Source organism: Cibotium barometz, chromosome 30 (genome assembly GCF_041138505.1).
Source record: "Cibotium barometz isolate CiBa-2024 chromosome 30, ASM4113850v1, whole genome shotgun sequence".
Classification (NCBI taxonomy): domain Eukaryota; kingdom Viridiplantae; phylum Streptophyta; class Polypodiopsida; order Cyatheales; family Cibotiaceae; genus Cibotium; species Cibotium barometz.
Window position 1 is genome coordinate 47,564,466 of NC_141075.1, and position 27,957 is coordinate 47,592,422.

The following is a 27,957-nucleotide window of genomic DNA, read 5'->3' on the forward strand; positions in this document are numbered from 1 at the left end:
AAATATCTATACTTTATGAAATTATTGATTTTTCGAAACCTCGCAATTTCTTAGCCGAGGGACGAAACCTTTCGAAACAAAACCTGAAAAACCTCGAAACGTTTCTTATGACTATGTACATAAACAACCCACACTAATGAAGCAACACATGCATTTACTTAGATTAAGATGAGGTATGGCCACTGAGGATTGAAATGTGCTCAAGAGTCACCACTTAGAGAAACCCATAAACACATGCTAATGAAGTTCTAATGAAGAGAGTATTTCCACAAAGGACCACTTAGTATATTAAGCACTAAGCAAGTGCACAAAGTATGCACTCTACTCTCTCCACATAGCTCTCTAGTGAATGAGTAGCATAGCCTATTTATGTAGGCTCATGAGGGGGAGGTGCCTAGAGGCCTAGAATCACTCCCTCTCTCCTAAGATCTCTCACCTAACTCACCTAAAAGGTGATGACTATAATTAGAAAGTCACCTACTTGATCTACACACAATAATCAAGTAAAACGAGGGTCTTCTAACCTTAGACCACTTATTCTAAGGTACCACAAAGAATGTCCCACAAAGGTTTGCACTAAGGATGGATGCTAGATCACATATTTTCTAACATCCTCCCTTAATCAAGCATCCATACCATGCAGGGTGTGCTTGGATTAAGTCTACCACGAAGATAAAACCACTAAGACGTCACTAAGATAAAAAATTGCTCCATGGGCTATAAAATGTCATACATAGCAACTGCTAGAATAAGGTGTCAGAAACGTAGGCCACCTCCTCTCGTTGCGTTGCCTTTCCCTTCTCTTTCTCCTCTTCATCTTTCTTCCTTTTGAAGCAATCCTTGATGATGTCCCTTGTTTTTGCAACAGTAGCAAGACCGAGGAGCCTTGGTCTTCCTCTCTTTGTCCTTAACTGTGGCTGAATAGGCATGCTCCATTGGAACTTGTGTTCAAGAAGATGAAGCCTTGGAACCCTCCATGCAAGTTTCCTCTAGAATGAGGGCAAAAGTCACTGAGATAAGAGTATGATTTGTTTGATTTGTTTTATCACTGAAACGCACTGCTCATAACAAGGAGATATACTAGAGAGCAACACATAGATGGCCTCCTGTTCACCACTTAGTTGATCAATCATACATCTAATATCATTGACATGAGAAGCAACACTAGTTTTATCATCCTTTTTCATCTATAAAGTTTCTTCTATAAGAAGAACTTGGCAGCACTTGATGAATTTGGCTATCACCTAGTCCACAAATGATGAGGGATAAAGCTTTGGAGTCTAGATTTGTCCATTTGGTAATAAGATCTGGATCTCTAATTGGCCTCTTCTCAATGCTATTGCCCACTCCCCACAGGTCTTTCTCTATAAGACACATCTGCATTTTGATGCACCAAATATGATACTTGGATCCATCAAATTTGTGTGTTTTATCAAACATTTTTTCCACCATATTTGCCATGGTACTCAACCTTATACACACACAATGTTCGGAAATTACACAAATAGGAAAGTCATTTATAGCTTTAGGACTTTACAAAGGAGCTTGTCTTTCACACAGACACACTACTCAAGTACTCCTTCACCAAATAAATGAAGTTGTGTGCACATGAACTCTGACCACCCCAGGTAATTTGGCTGTGCTTTGGTCTTGAAACTTGTCTTTGAACCTTTGGCTAATGCAATTTGAGCTTTGGTTTTAGCATGTAAAAATCTAGGCATTGTATCTAGCACATGGAGTATACACACTGGGGCAATCCCTTTATAGATTGTAGGGCATTACAAGAGCTTCAATGAGGTGTGCTATTTATAAATCTAGATCTTTGTACATCATAAATTCACAAGTTTCTTTCATATATATCCACTTCACACTCCCCACAATAATGCACAAGGTAATTACTGAAGGCCCTTTAAAACCTTAGAGTGAAAATATGAACTTTGAAAAAATCACAAAGAAATTTTAAATGCTCTTTCCCTCCTATAATGAAGGAAGAAAATAAGCTGGCGGTGGAGGATCGAATTCTCCCTCAATTTAGTCCCAAATTGAGCATTGACTGAAGATGCTGTTGCGCCTTGAGCTGTGCCATAGGCATGTTACACCAATTAGAACAATGAACCACACATTAACCCTTGATTAAGGCCTCCATTAGGCTCTGGTTTTTCTGCAGCAGTGAACCTCCTCTGGACCCCGTCACACAATGATCAACTCTGTGTCTTCAGTTTGATAGCGCTGCCCTTGAGCTCGAGTATTAAAGCCCCACAAAAGGTGCAGCTATCACTAGCGACAATAAGCCTATTCTCAAAATTGTCTTTGTTTTCTGCATAATAAGACGTCTAAAGTGTTGACATTTTAGTGATCCAGCATCATTTTCTATTAGTCCTTAATGGATAATGCTATATGCACCTTAGGGATTGAAGTTCTAAGGTTATAAGCTCTCCAATTACCATGGTTAACCAAAGTAGGCATGGTAGGTACTTCCCTTGATTGAGGAGTCACTTTTAGGTGAGTCAGGTGAGACCATCAAGGGGAGATGGAGGTACCTTAGGGATTCCTCGCACTTACCTTCATGGAAATCTATATATGTGTGGTTGATACACTCTTTGTATACAAGAGAGGAGACTATGTTATAGCTTTGTGCTACATACCATTTGTTGGCAATATACTTGGTGGTTCGTTTGTGGGAAAAAGGCTTCTCTCAATTGCATTGAGGTAATCATGATATTTATCATTTATCATTTCCATTTATGATATTTATTGCCTAATCACTTGCATGCTTGGTGCATCTATTAACTCTATGTTATTAGCATTGTGTATGCTTATTTGTGGGATTGTTTATGCTTCTCAATCTAAGTGATTAGCTTTATTAGCATTGCAATCTCATCATTACTACATTCTCCTTATGATCAATGGTTTCTCGCGATCTTAAGGATTTTAAAGGGACTGCAGTATCTAGGTGAAAGTTTTTGACAAGGACTTTTAAATATACGAAGTCACCTTCTTCTGTGACTCTTGTTTGCATACGTCTTTGCACAATCTTATGCACTACGTATGCTATCTTTTGCTGCCTGCAATATATCTTGCATGTCTTCAAGGAATTCCTTGATAGACTACAACTTCTCCTTTTCTTGCTCTACGGCTATAGGAGATCTTGGCAAGAAAGTATACATCAACATGAATGGACTAAATCCAATCGTCGCTGAATGTTTTGAACTATTATAAGCAAACTCCAAATGTGGCAAGTACTACTCCCAATTGAATTACTTTTTACTAAAATACGCTCGAAGTATGTCTTCCAACACTTGGTTGACTCTTTCTGTCTGACCATGAGACTGCGGATGAACAGCCGTACTTATACTCAAAGTAGTGTCCAACTTTTTGAAGACTTCCCTCCAAAAATGACTATCGAACTTCCTATCTCTATCAGAAACTATATCTACGAGCAGGCCATATAGCTTGTAGAGATGCTCGACAAATTGGCTAACTTAGGAGTTTTCACCATATTTTTAGTAGGTATATACTTGACCATCTTGTTAAATTGGTCAACCACTATCCAAACTGAATCATTCCCTCAATTTTTCTAGGTAAACCAATGATGAAATCCATGGAAATACTTTCCCATTTTCCTTCGGGAATATTGAATGGATGGAGCAAATCTCCAACCTTGAGATGCTCATGTTTATTGACGTGACATTTCTTGCATTTCAGCACGAAGTCGTGGATGTCCTTAAACAAACTAGGCCAATAAATTTGTCTTTTGACTAGTGCATAGGTCTTCTGTATCCCGAGATTACTAGCACTCGGAGTATCGTGACTTTCTGTAAGGATTTGGGCTCAAAAATCACCAATAGTTGGTACGTAAACTCTACCCTTGTAGAGCAGATACTAGATACTCATTGTCTAGGAATAGTTCTATACTTTTTCCCCTGATGAACTTTATCACCCCCAAGTGAACTAGTGTAAAATGGTTGTGAAGGGTCTACCCTCAACCTCTCCATCTCGGTACATAACCCAAGAGACTCGTCTAGTCGATCCAGACTAGCACTCGCTCCTCTTCTTGCAAAAACCTCGACCAATCTCTTTGGACTAGTACTCCTTTCTGACGAGGGAGGTGGTTGCTGCTGTCTGTAAGTGCGGCTGCATACAGCGCGCCATACCACAAAAAATGATCAATCATGCTCACATAAGCCATGTACAGATTCCAAGAAATCATTCTTGAAGGTGGTGAAACTTAACTCATTCACCATTGGCATGCAACTCAATGCATCCGCTACTATGTTAAATTTACCTCTGTAGTAACGGAGTTTGAGGTCACACTCTTGTAAGAGTTCCACTCACCTAGCTTTTCTACCTTTCAACTCACCTTGACTAGAAAGCCATTTAAACTTTCATGGTCCATCCGGATCTCAAAAGTAGCGCCATACAAGTAATGTCGCCACTTTCTAAGAGCATGAACAATTGCAAGTAACTCTCACTCGTAAGCCGAGTATAACGCTAGGTACGGTCAAGTTTTTTACTTTTAAATGCAACAGGGTATCTCCTTTGCAATAAAACCGCCTCAATGGCCTCCCCACTAGCATCTATCTCCAAAACAAACGGCTCATTGGGATCCACAATGCTCAATACTAGTGCCGTCGCTATGGCCACCTTGAGTTTCTCAAAACTTCTTCTTTTAGGATCCCCCCAACGAATAGTTTTATCCTTTGTCTTTAAGGGGATTGCGATCTTCACATAGTCCTTTACATACTATCGATAGAACCCCGACATACCTAGAAACATCTGCAGTTCCTCGATATTTCTAGGTTCAAGACATCTAACAATGGCATCCACCTTGTCAAGATCCATCCACGTACCATCCGCAGAGACAATATGGCCTAAATAGTGGATCTCCTTAGTAAAAAATTCGCACTTGGATTCCTTTCTAAATAGTTTATTTTCCTTAAGGAGTTTGAACACTGAGCGCAAATGTTGTAAGTGTTCTTCTTTCAACTTAATATATATAAGTATGTCGTCAAAGATAGTGTCAGGCAGTTGCAAGATTCACATGGCACTCTTCACTCAGATCCTCTTATGGTTAGACAGATTGCCACCGATTTCTATTGCCAGCTTCTTAGTGCTGAGCCGCATTCTGATTTAAGACACAAGGCACGGAGGAAGGTTTGGAATGCATTGCCACATTTGATCACTACTTTTTGGGATGAGATTGGGGCTGAGATAACATCGGCTTTGCAGGAGATGTGGGACACAGATTCTATGCCTTCTTCTCTCACTAAGGGACTTATTTATCTTAATCCTAAGAGCGGGGATAAGACATTGATTGGCCAGTGGAGACCTATCACCTTACTTGGGACTACCTATAAGATTCTTGCTAAGGCAGTGAGCATCAGGTTGCAGCCAATTTTGCAGGATGTTATTCATGATACACCCAGAATGGATTCTTACACGGCAGGAGCATCTTTGATAACATTTTCTTGTTTTGGGAGACCGTCGAATGGGCTAAAGCAAGCAATCAGTCCTTAGCCATTCTGCTCTTGGATTTTGAGAAGGCCTATGATAGAGTGGATTGGGACTTCCTTGAGGGTACTCTTAGTCATATGGGCTTCTCTCAGAGATAAATCAAGGGAGTTTCATGCATGTATCGTGATGCCCATAGTAGAGTTCTTGCTTGCAATGATAGAGGAGAGCAGTTTCAGATTTCTCGCTCAATACGACAAGGCTGCCCATTAGCCCCTTTATTATATATGATAGTTGCAGAGGCCATGAGCATCTTTCTCCACTCCACTGCTGGTATTTTAGGATTGAGGTTGCCTGTTCGTAGTCATGAGGAGTTGGTTGACTCTGGCAGCAGGGGCACTCATTAATTGGCACAAATCTGTTGGTTTTTGGGTTAGTGATTCACCGAGAGTTGATTGGGGTGCAAAGCTTGGTTTTACTTGGATCAGCAGAGGATGCATTGCTAGATATTTGGGATGCCAAGTTACGATTGATATTTCTCCTGCACAGCAGTTTGCTCCGGTACTTATGAGTATCCGGAAGAAGCTCCTCCATTGGAGCTCCAAGAGATTAGATTTAGCCTCCAGAGCTTTGGTGGCTAATCAGGTTTTGCTTGCCTCAGTTTGGTTTATTGCCTCTTGTTGGTGCTTCTCTCGTGCGTGCATTGGCCAATTGCGGAGATTGATCCGCAATTTTCTCTGGTCGGGCTTGGATGGCACCTCAGACACTCGTACCAAGGTAGGTTGGCACACAGTTATTCAGCCCAAAAGAGAGGGGGGCTTGAATATTATCGATCCGGATGTTCAGTGCAGGGCGTTGCTTTGCAAACTTATGGTCAAAGGTTTCCTACCAGGCACTGAGTATCCAGAAGAAGCTCCTCCATTGGAGCTCCAAGAGATTAGATTTAGCCTCCAGAGCTTTGGTGGCTAATCAGGTTTTGCTTGCCTCAGTTTGGTTTATTGCCTCTTGTTGGTGCTTCTCTCGTGCGTGCATTGGCCAATTGTGGAGATTGATCTGCAATTTTCTCTGGTCGGGCTTGGATGGCACCTCAGACACTCGTGCCAAGGTAGGTTGGCACACAGTTATTCAGCCCAAAAGAGAGGGGGGCTTGAATATTATCGATCCGGATGTTCAGTGCAGGGCGTTGCTTTGCAAACTCATGGTCAGAGGTTCCTACCAGGCACTGAGTCTTGGAAGGATTTTTTCTTGTCTCAGATTTCCAGATGTACACCCAAGGTCGGGAGAGACTGGATGCCCAACACATGTTTTTTGTTCACAGAGGCTGATATTAGGGCACCATCTTCCCCTCTTATTGCAGCCATTGTCAGAGCATGGAGAAGCATGAGATAATTTTTACGACAAAGGCTTCCTAGGTCTTTGGATGAGCCTGATCAACAACCTATTATGTGGAACGAGTTCTTAGGGATGAGGCTGGTCGGCCACTTGGTGCATCTCGTTATATGCAATGGTCAGGATGGAAGAGATGCGCATACACAGTTCTTGCTTGGAAGACCTTTAAGAGTCTTCTGGAGGATCGAAGAGTTGCATCCACTCAGCATCTTAGGGGCTCTCGCATTCGTATTGATCAGATTATTGATGCAGCTATTCCGCATGAGTGGCGTTCTGGGACCTTTCACGGAGACCATCATCCGAGTTGGCTGGGAGTTTTTTCAAGGATAGGCATACCTTTGCAGGTCATTGCTCTCCCAGGCTAGGAGGATACAAATTTCCTCATTTTTTCTATCATGCCTGGTGGGGGATTAAGGAGATGTAGTATGGAGGAGATCATGCCAAATACTAGGCTTAGTCCAGTGAGGATTGTTGGTCGCTCGAGGAAGCACTGGTTCATTGACCCTTCTCCTCAGATAGTGACTCATGGCAATGCAGTAAGCTTGATGATAAGGCAGTTACATGCATATTTGTGGGATACAGTTCAGAAAGCAAGGGATAGACTCTACCATCCGGCCTCAAAGCGGATTTTGGTAAGTAGAGATGTTGTTTCTGTCAAAAACTCAGTTCAACCCATGCTTTCATGCAAAAAACAGCAAAATGTATGCTCACATGACATGTTTGATTCGCTCCTAGATTGATGCCTTCGATCCTTTGAAAAGCCTTCCTTTTTTCAGTTTCACAGTTCGGAATGCCAGGCTTCTCCTCACTCGACAGATGCATAGGATCCCTACTCTCAGGCCTCATTGGGAGAGCTATGATATTTCTCTAGTGATACAGCGCAGATATTGGCATAGACTTTGGCACTCGTATAGAAGGAGCCAGATCTCTCATTTCTTTTGGTTATTCTTACATGGTGGTCTCCCCACCAATGAGTGGAGATCAGTTTTCGGTGTAGCACCTTCTTGTCCTAGATGTGCGGCAGATTCTGAATACGTACAAAATTGTCTATGGGGATGCAGCATTGCACAGCAGATTTGGGGTCCTGTAGCCCAACTTATGGGCAAATTGAGTGGCCGAGCCATGCATGTGACTTGGGGGACAGTTGCTTGGCTCTCCCAGTCCGGTCCGCAACTTTTTTATGAGAGCAGTGGTACAGATTTTGTTTTTTTCATTCGTAGAGGTATTGTTGCCCAGCATGGTTTATTGCAAGATGTTCCTCACTCTGATTATACACCCCCTAGTAGACAGAGGATTGACACCAGTTGGGAGATTATTGCCAGTATTACAGCATGGCAGATCTGGAGAGCTAGATGCACGGAGACTATTGAGGGTGTCCAGATTTTTGGGTCTCAGTGCATTAGTACTATATGGGGTGATATCATCCTACTTGGGCTCGCATTCAGGGGCCCTCTCGTTCTGCGCAGGCGAAGCATGTGATATTTATGCGGAAATGGGACCATGGCATCTTCTTTTCCTCTAGTACCACAGGTCTTACATGGCATCATGATGCTCCTCGGTGGTTGAAATCACCTTACATATTGGGGTGATTCTATTCTCTTCCGGCTTATAGCTGTGATTATATTCTCTTCCGGCTTATAGCTGTGATTGTTGTATGTTTTTCTCATACACTTAATAGAAGTCTCTTTCTATAAAATTTTAAAAAAAAAACTACTACGAATTTTTCCAAATATAGACGTAAAACCTCGTCCATCAGCGAGCATTCGTCAAGCTGAACAGCATGACTAGGAACTTATAATGTCCAAAACGAGTTCTAAATGCGGTCTTGGAAATATCATGTTCCCTTATCTTAACTTCGTGATACCCCGATCTAAGATCAATCTTAGAAAAGTATTTTGCATCATTAAGCTGGTCAAACAACTCGTCTCAATGCATAGCATTGGGTATTTATTCTTAATCGTAATTTGATTAAATGCACATCCGCATAGACCCATCTTTCTTTTTTTACCGAAAGAATAGGTGATGGCCATTGTGAAGAACTCAGACATATAAACCCTTTCTTCATATACTCGACTAACTGTAGTTTCATTTCCTTTACAACCTCGGAGGAGCTTAGCCTGTAAGCAGGTTTACTTATAGGTTTTGACCCTAGTAGCACATCAATGTCATGGTCAAGCTCTATCTAGACGATGGAACACCATCTGGGAGATCATCGAAAAACACATCTCTAAACTCTCGCAATAAATCACTCAAATAAATTGTGTACTTCTGTTTTATTATCTCGATTTTAGCCTTAGTATTTCCATTTTGTTTACAAGAAGACAAAACAGGTTTTGGAAAGTGGTCTCGACCAAGGCCATTTAAGTTATCACAATTTAAATTAGTTTCAACCACGGAAACTTTATCAATCACATTTATTTTATCTACGGAAATAAATTAATGCAAGAGAGTACAAATTTTAGCTACTGTATATCGTCGATGTCGATGGCATGGCACAACTCTAGGGACGAAATCATGGGTGCAGCCTGAACCTCCTGCTCACCCTATAGCCTCACCACTCTTTCCTCATGCACAAACTCTAGGCTATTGTCTTGGTAGTTATAACTCAGGGTAGGACCGAGGTTATACAACCACTCCTTGCCTTGATAAATATCCTCTCTATCCAAGTGCATGACTTGGAAATCCAAATTGGCCTTATACTTCTGCATAGCTAGAGGTACCTCCAAGACCACTATGTCCCAAACAATTTTATCGTGACCATTAGCTAACAACATCCTCTACATCCATACGAGTGCGTAGAGAATCATCTCCGTACTCCTCCCCATCGAGAAGGTAATCTGTGGAGCAGTCATAGCTAGCGTCGTCAGCCTGCAGAGACTACTCGTCCACTAACTCCATATTGTCCATCATTGCGGACGGACCTATAGGGTCATCTATGGACAGGGGAATATTAGGAACTGCGTCAATGGTGTTAGAAGTCATCTCCTGTCTTTATGTGAACACCAAGGCCTTTGTTGTGGGTGTGCCCGTCCTTGTAGGCATTGTTCTCATTTTTCCTCACTCCCCGTATTTTTCCCATATTTTTTCTTATTTTTCTTGGCTTGGGTGGATGCCCAGTGTTGGCAGGAGGGTCCATGAGCTGGCCGACTGATGCTTCAGGCCCACGACCTCACACATGCACTCGCCGACTGTTGACAGCTGGCCGACTGGCTGTCTTGGCTAGTCGTGGAGGTTCAGGGCCTGTCGGCTGTCCCTCTACAAGCTGACTGCATCATTTTTGTGTATATAGAGTAGAGCTACACGCCTCTCTCTCCATTGTTGTCTATTTTCTACACTTACTCTTGTGTTCCCAAATTTGGTCATCATCTCCGCTGCGTATTCTGACATGGTATCAGAGCTCGGGCGGTGGTCTTGGGTGACCCCCTCGCGCCTCAGTGGCTTGTGGAGCTCGAATCGAGGGAGGGTGTTGGAAGGTTGGCGATTTCGAGCTTGTGATCTATGGCTAGAAGGTGACTTGGATTATCCCATAAGTGGAAGCATGGGAAGTTGAAGCGCCATATATAGGGTGTGGTGGCACCTTGTCATAGTCATCTCCTCCGGCCGGTGTTTTGGGAGGCAGCTCACCGGGAGATGGGAGCCCATTGAAAAAGAAGCTGTTGGGGCTGATGTGAGTGGAAATATGGTTGCACAAAATGCAAGTCAGCAAGCACTTTGAGTGGACCAGGAGAGTCCTCATCTAGTGGTTCAGTTGATAGACCATGGAGTGGCAGGCTGCGTCATAATGCCAGTCTTGCAAATGTGATTAGTACATCACGTAAAGGAAAAGAGAAAGTAGTTGAGCCCCTTAGTATGCCTGACATTTTTGCAGGGCATTCTCATGTTGATGGAGAGTCTAGTGGCTCAGAGATGAGTCTTGATGAGGAGTTTGGAATCCCAGCTATAAGAACACCTGGTGTAAAGAAGGCTATGGAAGCCATGAATGCAAAGCTGCGAAGATTTGGGAGAGTGAAGAACCCTGTGCAGAGGTTTACCTATGAGCCCGGTGGAGGGATGTTGCAGTGCCCGTTGGGGGTGTTCGTGGTTCTTATGTTTGTCAGTCAGAGGAAACTGAACAGGTAACTTATGCTCTGATGTCTCGTAGTATTCGGGACAAAGAAACTCCTGTAGATGAGGATGTTCTTTCCACGAGGACCTCTCGGAAAGCCAGGCAGGTGGCAATCGATTACTTGCAGAAGGAGGTGGACGTTGTGCACTCTCTAGGCTTTGTGGTTTCGGATTCAGAGGGGGTGTTTTACAGGTTTCAGAAGGCCTTGCGTGGTCTTCAACAAGTTTACAGGACTTGGCTTCCCACCGTAACAGGTGTTAATCCTTGTGAGCAGTGTGATGCCTCTTTGACTTGGAAGCAGAATGGTTCATTGATTTGGTTGGTGGATACCAGATTGGACGGGAGCTTCCTGATGAGGCAGTTGAGCTCATGGTTTTGCAGATGACTCTTTGGGAGGCAGGACTGCGTATCTTGTGGTTTCTGCAGCATGCAAAGGATCATGGACTCTTTTACAGAGGAGGGGGATTGATGGATGGAGTCCGACTCCACGGTTGGAGTGACTCAGATTGGGGAGGAGATCTACTTCAGGCCCAGGAGCAGTTTTATGGAGCAGTAAGAGGCAGTCATCTTTTGCCGTGTCATCGACACAGGCAAAGTACCGGGCTACTTGTGATGCTGCTTGTGTTGTGGTGAGGTTGCAGAGGTTGCATGGCAAGATTGGGCTTCCACTAGAGGAACCCACGGTCATCCAGAGGCACTTTGTTCGTGAACTGATCGTTGCTGATGACATCTTGCTAGAGTTCTGTTCGACGGAGGATAGTACGGTGGACCTCTTCGCGAAGTCGCTATCTCAGGATTTGCTCACGCGGCACCCCAGCTCCCTGTGGTTGGTTTCACAACGAGGAGCTGAGAGGGGGTGTTAGAAGTCATCTCCTGTCTTTATGTAGACACCAAGGCCTTTGTTGTGGGTGTGCCCGCCCTTGTAGGTGTTGTTCTCATTTTTTCTCACTCCTCGTATTTTTCCTATATTTTTTCCTATTTTTCTTGGCTTGGATGGATGCCCAGTGTTGGCAGGAGGGCCCATGAGCTAGCCGACTGATGCTTCAGGTCCACGACCTCACACATGCACTGGCCGACTGTTGACAGCTGGCCGATTGGCTGTCTTGGCTGGTCGTGGAGGTTCAGGGCCTGTCGGTTGCCCCTCTACAGGCTGACTGCATCATTGGGGCCATATAAAATGGCCCCACAGCCCCTTGCCATTGTTGTATCATATTCGGGATCTTCTTTGTGTATATAGAGTAGAGTTACACGCCTCTCTCTCCATTGCTGTCTATTTTCTGCACTTGCTCGTGTTCCCAAATTTGGTCATCATCTCCGCTGCGTATTCTGACAAATGGGAACGTCCCCGACCTCGTGCGAGCCCGAGGGAGATCGTACCATCTCAGTCTGGCGGCGGGCGGTCACTACTTGACGTATATGGTCAAGCTCGGCTTGAGACAGCGGGCCAGACACGGAGGATAATATACGAGAAAAACCCCTTGAACCACTTGCCGGCGGCGAACTACCCCTAGTAGACATGCTGGAATCAGATTTCAAATCTTGTTCTTTTTATTTATTTTACAGATAAATAACAAAATGCGATAAATAAAGATATAACAAAGCGAGAATTGGAACTAGCTACCCGGATTCCATAGAGTGTGTCGGTTGCTAGAGACGCTTTCTCATCAATGTCGTGGCGTCGGCGGTCGAGGCTCTGCGGCATCAGCGGCAATCTCCTACACTCTACGGCGATGCTAGAGAGAGAGAAGAAAAATTGGCTGCTCCACCTCCTTTCCTTGCCCCTTCACGTGAAAATGAGAGAGAGAGAGAGAGAGAGAGAGAGAGAGAGAGAGAGATGGAGCTGCGTCTCTATGCATATAAGCGCCTGCCTTGCTGACGAGCTGTGTTGTTGTATTGCATGTCTGCCTGGGTTGTTGCGCAATCACGAATAGAGAGAGGCTACTACTGCACCTTGTTAAAGAGAGAGAGGCTTTCAGCTAGTGGCTTTAGAGCCCTTATGTGGTGTCTGTCTCCCGGTTGCGCCTTCCAAACAATTGCACCAAGGGCTTCTTGCTGATTGTGCTGCGCTTGTAGGCCAACAAGAGAATGAGTCCCGTCGAGCATTCTAGACTCACCAGCCCCAGATTGATGAGATCCTCGCCCGCCTTAGAGCATTTATAGCTACTACCTCGTCCCAACTTCTCCTCGGCCTTGCAAATCTAGGGGCCCTCCTCACCTTTGTTGGACATTCTTTATGGATCCCTCTCCACACTCACACCCCCATATCCTCTACACTCACTTTGTATATGTATGCACCAAGGGTTCCCACAATGTTATAGTGTTGCGGTGTTACAGTGTTGCAGAGCAGTCCAAGATACTCCAAGTGGACAGATTTCGGAGCGCACCACTCCAAGGCATTTAAGACACCGCACCCCATGAATGTAGATGCATGCCGCTACACCTACGTGCATCTGGCACCTTCCAAAGATAGGAGATTCTCACCAACATTATTTTTTGGGCTTAATTTAATGATAGTAATTAGCAAATGATTAAGATAATTATGAAATCTTGTGGGAAGGTCAATTATACTCTGTTTCAACTCTGAAAGTTTTTTGAGATGGAAATCATGAAAATTAAGTGTGAAAATTAATTTTTGAAAGGAAATTAAGAAGTTTAGGAAAATAATTAATTGGATTTCAGTAAGGAATTGGGAGGAATGATGAACTAGGAAAAGTTTATGAACGCTAATAAGATTAGGCAGAAATTAATAAACTTTGGAAATGTTGATTTTGTGATGTCTATAAGAAATGGAATGGAAATTAAAGAAAATTAGAATTTAGGGTTAATTAATTACACGATAATTATGCAAGCTATGTTATATCATGAATGTCTGAATTCAAGCTTAAGATCCCTAAATCATTGAGATTAAGTGCTTTATTTTATACCTTCATTAATTATGACAGAAATTTATTTAACTCACGAGACATGGTTATCCTTCACTCACGGCTGTTACTGTGCACACTTAACACTTTCTGAGCAAAAATTTTTAGAATTACGAAGTGATCCTACTAACGCTTGAGGTAACAAATACTTTGATACACCTTAGGTTAGAAAGAACTGTTGGTGACAACATTCAACCCATGCATGTATTAAGAATGATAAGTAGCTACCTACATTTTACATTTTAGGACTGGTTTGGTTGGGTTTAACAACTCCTTGCTAGAAGTAATATCCAAAATTTTTGTTTCAAGAGACAAAATGTACTGTTTTATGTCCATGAGTGAGTCCTTTTGTATTTGGGACAACCCCAGCAAGGCATGTGGGGACTTGAGTTCCCCTCCCTGGGTCACAAGTCCTCACCTCTACGCTACGTGCCGGTTTTTGTACTGTTTTATGCCTTACTTGAATGACGAGAATCTGGGAATGTTGGATGAACTGCAATCTCAATCTAGTTATAGTTTTCAAAACTTCAACTGCACAAGCACCATGAGTGTATATACTTCTAAGAAATTCTTGAGTTTGAAGGCTTATGGTAATTTTGTGGTGCATCTCACTATTATCATAAGTGGCTTCTTAAAGTGTCTTTTCCCTTGAGATGCACCCATGTAGTAGTAAGAACTGTCTTACTTTGTATTCCATCATCACTAACATAAAATATCATTTCATGAGTTTATTATCTTCTAGTTTGTGAAGTACTTTTTTGATGACACAAACATAGAACATCAGCTCTAGTTCATGTACCTATTTTGGCTTGCAGATTATTGGAAAAAAGTGGTTGTTCGTACAAAAGTGGTAGTAATCTTAGCAGGGGTTATGACACTTACCTTCATGGCAATGATCATATGCCTCTCTCTTTTGATAGCACGTAAACGCAAAAGATCCCTAGAAAAAGTTAAAGGTTTCTTACATGAAGAGAGTGATATGGACACATCACGAGTGAGTTCTCTTTTTTAAAATTTATCAATTCAATTTAATGTGAGTGTGCCTACAACACAGTCAATAGATACAAGTACTTTGATTGCATCCATTTCAAGAACATAGATAACAGTTTTTACTTATGTATATTTCATATAGGTTTATAATCCCATGTGGATCCCTTCAGCACCCTCTAGCCGCAAGTTTGAGTTTTTGAATACTTCTAACCCTCGCCATTTCCAACTGCAAAAATGTGCCTTCAAAGAAGGGTATGTGAAGATACATCTTTTGGAATTCAATCTTCTAAATCAACATAGATTTAAATAAGCTACATGATCTTCATAAGGCATAACTTTCTAGTTGTGAGCGTGTTGAACATACTTAATGCTTTTGAAATGTCTCCTTAAAGGTGCCCTAGGATAAGGCTTAAAGATATACCTAAGAATGGTGGATTGATTCAAATGCGATATACACCTAATAATTTTATGAGATGTTATATAGCTAGGCTTAATGTATTCTTATATATTAACATGGAGCAGAAGGCAGAGTATCGATACCATGCTCAGGAATCATTCTGGATCCAGATGGGTGGCAAATATAGTAAACACTTCTCTGAGATTCATGGCCCAAGGTGCAAGATAGTCACTACTATTTAACTTGGATCCTACTATGGTGAGACAGATTGCATATGACTTTTGCTGCCAACTGCTTTCTATCGAGCCTCATTCTCCTCGGGAGAGAGAGAGACTTGAGTGTGTGCAGGAGAGAGAGAGAGAAATGAAATGTTATACTAACGTCTTCAAAAGGCCAAAGTGACCTATGAGACCAAAGTTACAACCATGTGACATCTCATACACTGTCTGGAAAAGAAAAGAAAGAACTGAAGGTAAGTATCTAGCCCCACAATACATCAAGGTAAGTATCTAGCCCCACAATACATCAAGGGGGCATCCGGAAGCAGCAACTAGGGAGAGTGGGCCATATAGAGACGCCCGCATCAGGAGAAGACTTAAGTGCCGCCGCACAAAGGCTGCCACACACACGTAAGGAAAAGTGGAAAAAAAAAAGATGTTGACTTACGTCCGTTTTTCAACCTATAAAAAATGAAAAGTGCAAGTTCGCTACGTTTCCAAATGTTAGTGGACGTTTCAAACGTTTGGATTACATCCAAACGTAGTTTGGATACAACTATGTTGAGTGGGGCAATCAAGAAATGCTCATGATCCAAATAACCCTATATATGAATGTGGAACTTTCCAATAAGAGGCGTGACCTGCACCTCTTTGCCAACAAAAGCTGCCTCTGCTTCAATTTGGGGTCCCATGTCCCCAATCTTTATGCCCAAGGCGGCTGCCATATGTGTAGAGATGAAATTATCTGTTACACAATCATCAAACATGAATAAGGCGGGCTGATCCTTGATCTGTCCCCAAGCTTTGCATACCACTCTCTCTTTGCCATCATGCTCAGTGGTACCCTGCACATCGGGTATGGCATGCACATTTGCCTTTGGTGGCTTGTCTTCATGCTTTTTCTTGCAAGTAGGGCATTGCCTAAACATGTGCTCTTTACTACCACAAGAAAAGCATTTCCCCTCTTTGGCATATTGCTCTCTTTGCTCGGGGGTCAAGCCAAACTTGTTCTTTGGTGCAATGTCTTTGGATGGAGTTGTTTAGCTTGACCACTCTTTTGGGCTTCCTGAAAGCTCTTTTTAGGTGGTTGTCCACCTTGATGCTGGTTTGGAACAGCCCTCTCTTTGCCCTTAGAACCTCCCTGATCCTGCTTAATTTTAAGCACCAATTGCTCTGTAGCAAGAGCAGATGCTATGAGTTGCTGAAGAGTGTGTTTCGTGTGCAATTTAATATCCGAACGATAAGCTGGTTGCAATCTGGAGCGGAACTGCCTCTTCCTTTCATCTTCGGAGAGTTGCATAAAGGGAGTTACCTCAAGCAACACTTTCCAAAACTTATTAACATACTGTTGCACACTTTCACTGTCTTTTTGCTCAAGTCTATCCCACTTTTGGGTGAGAGTTTGCTCCGCATTAGGAGGCAAAAATTGGGCATAAAATCTGTCCTTGAACTCTTTCCAAGTGCAAATGGGATCTTTGGTGGTCTTTTCAGTGATCCACCAATGGGCAGCTGTCTCCTTGCTTGCATGACAAATTTTGGACTTCTTAGTGAAGTCCTCATCACTAAAAGCAATGTCACTTATTAACATATTGTTGCACACTGCACTGTCTTTTTGCTCAAGTCTATCCCACTTTTGGGTGAGAGTTTGCTTCGCATTAGAAGGCAAAAATTGGGCATAAAATCTGTCCTTGAACTCTTTCCAAGTGCAAATGGGATCTTTGGTGGTCTTTTCAGTGATCCACCAATGGGCAACTGTCTCCTTCTTCAAGAACATGCTTGCATGACAAATTTTGGACTTCTTAGTGAAGTCCTCATCACTAAAAGCAATGTCAAACTGTGCCACAAAAGCTAGCACCTTAGAGGCATCATACTCTCCATGAAAGGCATAAAATTTCACGGACTTGTCCTCTACCTTGAACTCCTTGAGCTTTTTGGGATGTGATACATGTTCTTCTCTCTTTCTCTTCCCCTTATTCAACAGGGCAGCCCTCTCTGCATGGGTTTCATGGCCAACCAAAGATGTTTCAAGAGGCACAGTAGCATGTGCATTATGAATCTGTGGCCCAGATGCATGTGACCTCCCCAAGTGATGCAATGTCTCACACTAAGACAACTCAATGGGCAAAGTCTTTCGGCTTGCATGCCGACCACTCTCTCCATGATATACCTTCTTTGAATCCACAAGGCCATCATGTGGCCCACTAGCTCCAACATGCACATACTTGTTGCCTCCTATCCCATGAGGAGTGGATGCATGGCGGGAAGTGACTGATACCTCTTCCTTGTGTATAAAAGACCTCAACCGTTGAGATGCTGGGTCTTCCTACTTCAAACGAGGTGGATTCTTGAATACTAACTCTCCATCCTCTCCTTCCTTGAGATCACCCTTTCGGATGAGGTAGGAGAGTGCCAACTCTCTTGGCTTCTTGCCCACTTCACGAGCCATGGACTCAAGGTCATATCCACCATAGCATCAGCTTTCCTTGCTTCAATGACATGCAAAAATTTCATGCTCTTGCTCCTTTGCCTGCAAAAGCTTCTTCATGTGCTCCAATTCAGTCCTCAATGCATTGGGCTCATCCTTATGCATAGGCTCTTTTCCACGGGATGGATGTCCCATGAGTGCACTGTCATAACCTCTCTCAAGAGATTTGTGCCTTCCAAGCAATGCATCGGAATCATAAGAAACACTTGATTGACCTCTTGAATTTGGCACCTCCAAAGGATTGCCTTGGCTGTCCATTGAGTCAAGTGTCTATGTATGCTTCCAATCTCAAAACACGGTGTCTCAGAAAGAGAGACAATCGGGCTCTGATACCAATGTAACCACTCCCTATGGGAGGCCAACAGATCGGAAGACAAAATACACATCTTTTAGATCACTTAACTAATACAAACAACGGACATTATTAGTAACATTAAAATTGAAAATGACAAAAGAACACTAAGCACCATCACTGGGGCCCTCTCAATACATATTGTGTACAAGTGTTCACGGGCCTTAAGACCAGATTTCTCCACAACATGAGTGAATACAATTGAAAAAACAATAAAATTTGGTCGATGAAGAATCAGTTGTCGGAGTAGATCAAATCACAGGTAATCTCCTATCTTCATTGGGTGCACACTTGCCCTCATTGGTCTTCCGGGGACCGTGCGCCAACAGGCACGCTCGTACTAACACCTGGCAAAGTGAAGCACCGTCGCAGATGGAGTAATACCTAGTGCTTCCAAGTTAGTGTTGCTACCAGTTTTCCTTATACCCACATGACCTTCACTAGCTCCTCTAAACGAGGGGGACGCAGTCAAGGTAATCTTGGAAAAAAGTCACTATCCCAGTGGCTTTCCATGATGATGGCAACTGGGAGTAATATTTGTCTACACACAACTTGTAAAAACTACATTTAACTTTAATTTTATCTGGAATTTAAAAAAGAAAATATAGAAACAAATACCTGGCAAAGGTTTTAATCCAAATCTCAACAGAGAAGATCATTCCCTTTTTGTTGCACTCCTAAGTAAAGTAGCAGGTACCAACAAGTACAGCCAGTATTGTAGGTACCAACAAGTACAGTCAGTACTGCAGGTATAGTAAGTACAACAGGTACTGTTGGTACAGATGTAGGTACAACAGGTACAGTAAGTTCTGCAGGAACTGTTGGTACAGATGCAGGTACTGTAGGTATAGTAAGTACTGCAGGTACAGTAGGTACATTAAGTATTGCTGGTGCAGATACAGGTACAACATGTACAGTAAGTATTGTTGGTACAGTTACAGGTACAACAAGTATGGTAAGTACTGCAGGTACTGTTGGTACAGATGCAGGCACAACAGGAACAGCTCTGCAGGTACATTACAGTAGGTACAGATGTAGGTACAACAGGCGGGTACACCTTTGCAGGTATAATACAACAGGTACGGATGCAAGTAGAGCAGGCGGGTACAGATTTGGAGGTACAGTACAGCAGGTACAGATGCAAGTATAGCAGGTGGGTACAGATCTGCAAGTACATTACAGCAGGTATGGATGCAAGTACAGCACGCAGGTGCAATTGGTATAGAAGTAGATGGGTACAAACAGGCGGGTACAACAGCATATAAGCATACGAGTTCAGTTGGGAATAACAAGTTGGGTACTTTCTTTTAATTACACTCCAATTGAATCTCCACGTGTGGGGAAAAGAAATGTTTCCCATGCAATACAAGCTTTAAATATTATTCAATTTAACACAAAGGAAAGTGTCAGGTCAATATTTTAAATGTGTGTGAACATCCAACCTTATAAACATTAAGGTTTACAATACTTCATGGATTTTACGTTTGAAAAGGCCAACAAGGGCAATACTTACCACCTGTTCACACGTCACAACAACTCATCAGCAGACAACACACCCATGGTACACTAGGGGCGTCCCCGACCAATATACTGGCACGTCATAGCAGGCAAACACACAAGAACACGTCATGCGAAAACAAATTTATGCATGCAAACATAAATGCATGTGCACATGGACAATCTCCCTTTCATCATGAAACATGTACAAGGATTTCTTGTCGGGCACAAGACTGGCACTACAGAAATGTGAATTCTTGGTTTTCCTATGGAGTGGCAGTCCCATAGGCAAAACACACATCCTGGCAGGCACAGGCCTTTATATGGAGTGACAATCCCATAGACAAGGTCGGCACAAATATCAGTCCCTACCATGGAGTGACAGTCCCATGGATAAGACGCAATCCTGGTCATACACGGGTGGCAGCAAACAGGCTCTCATCCATATGGCACAATACTGGTCACACACAAGTGGCACAAAACTGGTCCCCATCCATGTGACAAGATAATTGACCCTTTCACATGGGGCACTAGCCTGGCCACATGTGAACATGGTACAAATCTGGCTGTTCTATGGAGTGACAATCCCATAGAAGAGACTCCAGAAATGAAGATGGACCAAATGGTGACACTGGGCCATGGAAGGATTTTTCTCTTTCTCATATCTCTAAATGTATGCCTAGTGGGGGTGGAGACTAGATAATTTTAGGAAAGCCCCATAATTACAATTGTGCAATTAAGCACTAAATCCCCAAATTTTAACTGAACCCTGCACCGAAATGTCACCGTGTACTACTGCCTACACCTGATTTTTGCGACGAAGCAAGTAATTCACAAAAGTCCCATGAAATGAACCCAAAATCAAAAGGTGCCGGACGAATAGGTGGCAAAGAGCAACAGCCACAATCGTTGTGACAAGTGCAAAGGCGCTGGATGGCGACGGAGGTCTCACCACATAGTGTATCTGTCGGACGGAAGGGGCCCAGAAAAATGCAAAATTTTGTCCATTGCCACGTAAGCCCCAAGTTCCACTGAGCTGCCTCTACTATGGAGGGAGTGCCGCCGTTTGGGTGGGTGGTTGCGGTGCCGTGGGCACTAGTGCCGTCGAGAGGGGCAGCTAGAAACACCGAGAGGGGAGGCGGGTTAGAGGTGCCGGAAGGTCGAGCCAAGGCGCCAGACAGAACGGCGGGCTACACAGTGGCCGGAGACAGAACCACTGTACAGTCCGAATTGCAAGAGACGGAACTCGTTGGACAATTGGAGTTGTCGGAGACGGAACATGCTGGCTTTGATACCACTGCTAGGGTTAGAATTCCACACAGACGCACACACAGAGAATCAGCAAACAGCAAGCAAGCAAGTACACAGTGGATGGTGATTAATGCTCACACAATGGATTGCATTGGAATGTGTGGAGCTAGGGAGTCAACTCCATAATATCAAAATACAATAAAACTGGTGGTGTGCTTTCACACCAGATATCCAAGGGGAAAACCCAAAAGGAGAAAAGTGCCCTTGGTTAGCCCATGTTCACATGTGGCACTCCTCATAGCATATATGCCAATAAAACTTCATGATTAAGAGAGGCTAACAAACTTTGTTTAAGATAAGCTTTAGAAATGGGACTCTCTTAACATTCTCATTAGTGAAGCTCATGAGTCGAGGACTACATCAACTTATAGCTTTCAATGAAAGGATCTGGAGCAATATGGAGCAATTTCCTAACTTGCAATTTTTCCCATCCCATGGCATCCTCAAGGCTTTCATGGCCTCACCATATCCCATATTTGTTGCATACACTTTGCATTTTGGGTTAATCTCTTCTGAGCAATGGCTGTGATTTTGTATTGATCTTTTATTTGTGTAAGAGAAATTTCATTTCTGTGGAAACCTTGAATTGAGGTAGGTGGAGTTCCTCATAGCCTGTCTGTGCAACTCGCTCTTCACCACAGTTCACCTATCTGTTCACCAGTAGGTTACCTGCCTCACAGTTTGCCCACAATTTTAAGTGGATAATCCAAGATATTTGACTTTTGAAAATAACTCAATTTAGTTGTGTCCAACTAATGAGAAATATAAAACAAATGCTGCCTACACTTTCATAGTAGCAATGTACAAATTAATAATTTGATATGTATATTATATTCAAAAAAATTAGTTTGATATGTATTAATTAAATGCCACTGACCATGGTATTTAATTAATACAACCTTAGAAGATGGGTTTCTGCCACCCCCTCCCTCTACTCAGTGAGCCATTTGAGGCTTTTTATAGAGAATTGTGGACCTTAAATAGAAAGGATATGGGTGAATGCATGCAAATAGATCGATATGGTAGATCATCATTTTATTGCCTTAAATAGATTAGATTGCAAATAGAAAGCATATGGGTGAATGCATGCAAATAGAAACTATATGAGGGGTCATCATTTTATTGCCTTAAGTAGATTAGATTGCAAATAGAAAGCATATGGGTGAATGCATGCAAATAGAAACTATATGAGGGGTCATCATTTTATTACCTTAGAAGTTTCATTGACTTTTTCAAGCATTAATCATTACATACTAAAAATGAAACCTTAGAAAAACACTCTTATTCTTGAAAATCTCACATAAGATATTTAATGGAAATGCAAAAAAACATTTTGGTGCCATATTAGCAATGTACAAATGTTTTAAGATCTCAAGGATGGAATTGAATTTGTTTTTGTTTAGGTTGTTTGATGCACATGAAGAAATGAAGACACTACTTGGATCTCAAATAAAGAAACATTGGGCTTCTATAAAGAGTTTTAAAAAGTTGTCATTCAAAGTGAAGAGATGAAAAAAAATTGTTTTAAGGTGAAGAGATGAAAAAATTCTATGAAATAAGATCATTTTTTGCATAAGAGAAAGAGGCATCTACTCTCATGTGGTGCGAAATTTGACTCTAAATGTTTCTACAAAGTTGTATAGAACATTGAGCTTTATTCGAGCTCATAGATTGTAGATATAAGCTCTACACTAAAGAGCATTTGTGCATTTTGTTATTGCAAATTATTTTTTCTTGAAGACCTTAGTTATGTGGCTTCAACAAGCTGACTAGGCTAGCTAGCTTTTATATCAAACAACCAAGTTAACTATAGACTCCAAAATCAAGATGGTTCTTCATAGTTTATAACTTTAATCACCGTGCTATGATTACATGTGTGACATGGATGTGGCTGCAAGATATATTAACATGTTTTTCCACAACCATCTCTCTATTGTAGTTTATGCATTAAATGTTGTATTCAAGATAAAACTTAATATTTCATTATGCATGTAAAAATATACTTGACAAGAAACCTTAATAAGCATATAGTCGAGCATGCTTTTTTTGCTTCATGTAGCAACAAATTCAATGGAAGAAAATAAGAAGCAAGATGTTTCATTAACTTCTTCATTTACATATGGGGGACATATCTCAAGGTGCTTACCCTAGCCATGTTGTCTGAATACATTTGATGTAGGGCTTGTGGAGCTAAGTTGTTTGGTGGATTCCCTTGTGTGTGACACACTCTTGATGTGTATGTGATTGGGTGCTCTATTTTGGTGAAAAACTACCTATAAGATCATTGTAGTTTAAGGTACTTTACCTTGATTGTTATTTATTGAAATAATAAAGAATTGTACAACTTGAATAGCCATAGGGTCCATGGAAGGTCTCTACTTCTAGGCCATAGATTTATTAGGTTGTAGCATGCCCATCTTCAATAATAATTTATGTCCATTTAATAGATTATTTATGGTCTTTTTTATGGTGTAAAAATCATCAATTTTAATAATTGAACTACTTCCACTTGGAATCATAAAATTTTGAGTCCAAATTTGAAATCTGTATGCAATATTATCCTTATATAAGATTTTACAGCACTTAAAAACAGACATCGAATTAAGCCTCTATGTAGATTTTTTGTTTTTAGTTACAGTACGGTAAACTTCCGCCTTAATAAATGCATGTCTAGGTGTCCGATTTGACGAACAGACTGCACCCCTATGACTAGGGAAACATTTCGGTCATTTTGACTGAAAAAAAATTCACAGTCCACGAGGTCGGTGTCCCAAAAAAGAGGATCCCCGCTCGAAAAAGATGTCGTACACACTCGGGCGCCCGTACAACGATCGCATAAGGACCAAAGGTTGACTGCCCTAGCATACAATTCCCACTAGCCAGCCACATGGACACCCATGCGACCACTGACCCGGCAGATACATGCGTACCTCACCTATTACCTACATACAGACACCATCCCTTTCCCCAGACTCATGCAGCCACAAACCAATGTACTTTCATCGTACACTATCCTTTGCACCTCGCTTTGCTCTCCCTTTTCCTACACGTGTACTCAACACCTTATGCCACCCGTACCTGACACTCTGTGCAAAGGTTATACCCAACAGTCCCCTTTTCAACATGCCACCCTTGTGTTGAGGAGAGGAGGGTGTCCTAAACTGCTCTTCCATCCCCAGCTCCCTCCCTCCCCCGCGCACGCGCGTGAATAGACTTAAGAGAGAACTCCCCTTCTCTCCCTCTAAATGCACGCTTTTCTCCCAAATTCCAGTTTAAGGACACCTTTCCCCCCCTTTGCGGTGACTTAAGTAAGAACACTTTGGCTCTAAGAAGTGGTTCCCTCCATCCCCAGCTCCCCCCCTCCCCCGCACGCGCGCGTGAATAGACTTAAGAGAGAACTCCCCTTGTCTCCCTCTAAGTGTACGCTTTTCTCCCAAATTCCAGTTTAAGGACACCTTTCTCCCCCTTTGCGTGGTGACTTAAGTAAGCACACTTTGGCTCTAAGAAGTGGTTCCCACATGAGAGTTTTATGCTCCTAAATTGAGTAAACAAACTCTCATGTGGTTCCCACATGAAAGTTTTATGCTCCTAAATTGAGCAAACAAACTCCGGTTTGCGATCCGAGTAAAGTGTTGAGTTCGTGATGGCGTGCGCTACGAGAAGGTGAATAGAATGGCTCCTTCTCAAAGATGCCAAAATACCATATCGAGAAGCGTGCATAACGACCCTAGAGGAAATGCCTCAGATGTGGCCCCAACTCTCCCCTTATGAGTCCCACAAGGAACTAATGGTGGCTAGATTAGCTTAATAATCAAAGGTTTTTTTATTGACTTTTAATGTTAGCATTAATTAAGTAAGAAAGACAATGCTACTTTTCCTTGCTTTGAAAATACTAAAATTCTTGTGAAATTGTCGCTTTCTCGAGAAGATGTTGTTTCTCATATCCTATAGTTAAGCAATTGTGTTGTTATCTTGATTAAGTTAAAGTATAGGTACATCTTCCCGCCTTGATACTAATCCTGTTTCTGTGCTTGTGTAGCGGAGTGACGACATTAGCGAGGCCCTAGAAAGATGAGACTCACCAGTTTAGGTGCGTATTATGAATGCTACCTAGTTCTGTGGGCCCCAGCTAGTGTGGTGAAGAAGCCCACCTTAGCGTGTAGACATCCCTCTGAGGAGCAAGAGGATCAAGAAATGGAGCCTAAGAGGGTGACAGGCCCGGCTTGAGTCCTCGTCGTCGCAAGCTACCAACGATGATGTGTATGGTCTCGTATAGGGATTGCCCAGTCTATAGAGACTGGAAGGTAGGATTCTAGATCATTGGCAGAATAAAGCAAAGGAATAAGAGAGCTTGGATTTGACTATAGATAGATTTGGACATTGTATCTATTTTTTTAATTGAATCCTTTGTTTGCTAGCATTGTTGTATCATTGTTAAGGGTTGTTTAAATGAACACTCTCCGCAAGATCGTTAATTAAGAAACTTGTTTATATATGTCGCATAGCGTGGTAGGATTAGAAAATAAAATTGATGCGTGAGTTGGGTAGAAAGTGGGAGGATGGAGTGCCCTGACGACACCATCCTATAGACGGGTGGGACCCGATTAGTCGAGTAGCTTTCTAACAAAATTATTGAAAGCTCTACATTAGATAAGTAGGTCCTTGGGCAACCCTACTCTAGAGTATTAGACCGACAGTTTTACCTCGCATAGATAGGAAAAAAGTGTTGTTTCTAGGAATGAAGAATAGAGGTTGCCCAAGTCAAGGTCAATCACTCTATGTGTGATTTGATTTCAAGAGTCATTTAGGAGACCACGCTCCCCCTGTGCGGGATAGAACTAGGTGTTACCTATTAGTCATATCTTCGTATCTTTACATAGTCGAGGTGTCGACGACGAGTAGGAAATTTTTCTCTTGTTAGACTTAGTAGACTATCTTAAGGTTTCTCCTATTTAGGATGGGGGGACCTTACAATTGGTACCAAAGCCAATCTTAGTTCTTAGGATTTGTTATTTAAGGTTGTTTTGGAATGTATGTTTTACCTAACATAATGCTAATTAATAAAATACCTTACTAGAACAATTTGAATTGGTGATTGAATGATTATAGGAAGAGGAAGATACTCACTTTAGATTCCTAGTCTTCCAGTGCGTCTCCCTCATCCCTCTTGTATCCAAAGAGGGTGGGATAGAATCACTTTTGGAACCGTGGGTCGAGGTACTTTATCATCTAAGCAGACCAAATTGGGAACCTCACCACCAATTTAAAGCGGGTTCGTTGGATCGAGAAGCTGAAGATGGTCCACTTATTTTGGTTCATGGGTACTTCCAGACCCGACATCTATTAAACCATAGAGGGGAACCGTATACCATAGAATCGTTGGGTATATGACCAAGTAATACAAGTCTTACATGCCGATAGAGTAGCTGTTATGAAACACAACACAAAATAGAGTCTACCTCCCCTACCATCAGTCTTCCTTATCTTAGAAACCACGACGCAATCCCCATATTTCTCGATCGCTCGAGTCTTATACCTTAGTTAAGCCTAGGATTCTCTTTTATGATGAATAAGACTACATTTGTCTCAAATCCTTGTAATCAAACTTGTCCTTGTAAATATTTGAATTGAGAAATAAAGTGATTTCAAGGTTTTTCTTTTAAAAAAATCATGAGCGTAGTGTAAAGTATGAATCTCGTGATCCTGAAATTCAATCTTACAATGTGGCCAAGACGATCATCCTCCTTTTCCCAATGCGCTATACACAGATACCCAAGAGAAGAAGCTCCTACTTAAACAGATGCAACCTCTCTCCTTTAAGGGAGAAGGTTCAAAAATTGAGTAGGATGCTGAAGTATGGATCGAAGCAATGGATGATTACTTCTCAACTGAAGTACGATACTGAAGTATGAATCAAAGCAATACTTCTCAACTGTCAGTTGTTCTGGAGCTGTGAATCAATCCATGCTTGCACGATTTCACCTCACTGGGGATACTAAACTCTGGTGGAAGCAATGGTGTCATGACAAGGGAGTCACCTAACACTCCCAAACATGGGATGACATCAAACAAGCTGTGAAGGAGGAGCAGTATCTCCCCCCATCTCATGAATCTTTCAAGATGAATGAGTTCTTTAGCCTTAAGTAGTTTAGTTTAACCCTTGAAGAATACTACTCTAAGTTTATCACTCTCTGAAAGTATGCCCCATCCATGAATACCTCCCAGCTAGTAGTCCGCTCCTACCAAGGCTTGAATGAACCTTTGGGTTCTCTCCTCAAAGCAATGAGGCCGAGTACATTTCATACGAGCTAAACCTCTTGTGAAGGAGTTGAAGTTTGGCAAAGCTAAGCCTTAGAAGAGATCTCACCCTGAATCGAACCCTAAGGATCAGTCTTACAAGAAGCCCCAGCAAAATACTCCCTACCACAACCAAGGTCAGTAAACAAACTCCTTTGTTCCCCACTCATATGTTGCTTCTTCTAGAGAGACCCTTGTGTGTTTCAATTACAACAAACCGGGACACTTTAAGGCCGACTGCCCCAACCTAGCAACATTCTTTCCTCAAAGTGGTCGAGAAAATCAAGGTCATGGAACCAAGGTGCAAGAGGTGGTGGACGTGGCAAAGATTGCGGAGCAGTTGCCCATGCGGCCTATGCTATAAATGAAGAACCAAATTTGGAAATGGCTGAAGAAGAGTGTGCCACCGTCCATGCGGTGGTAGAACATCAAGGTCCTAATCAGCAATTTGGTGTTATTCAAACTCTAGCCACTCATCATGGTAAGCCATTTCAGGTTTTGATTGATTGTGGCAGTACCCATTCATTTCTTTCTTCAAGGTGTT

The 27,957-nt window shown here is 42.3% G+C and overlaps 1 protein-coding gene across 21 annotated transcripts in view; it reads left to right on the plus strand.

Moving 5' to 3' along the window:
• Window positions 1-25,455, plus strand: part of LOC147621566 (protein GAMETE EXPRESSED 2-like) — a 210,058-nt gene extending 184,603 nt beyond the window's left edge. For 3 of the 21 annotated variants that reach the window (XR_015269850.1, XM_086824346.1, XM_086824353.1), the window contains one exon: window positions 12,877-13,269. Coding sequence is in view for 18 of the 21 variants with exons in the window: in XM_086824346.1 (XP_086680472.1) it covers window positions 12,877-13,001 (125 nt within the window). In the remaining 3 variants the exon portion in view is untranslated. The other 18 variants (XM_086824343.1, XM_086824338.1, XM_086824337.1 and 15 more) reach the window with 16 other exon arrangements.
• The last annotated feature ends 2,502 nt before the right edge of the window (window positions 25,456-27,957 follow it).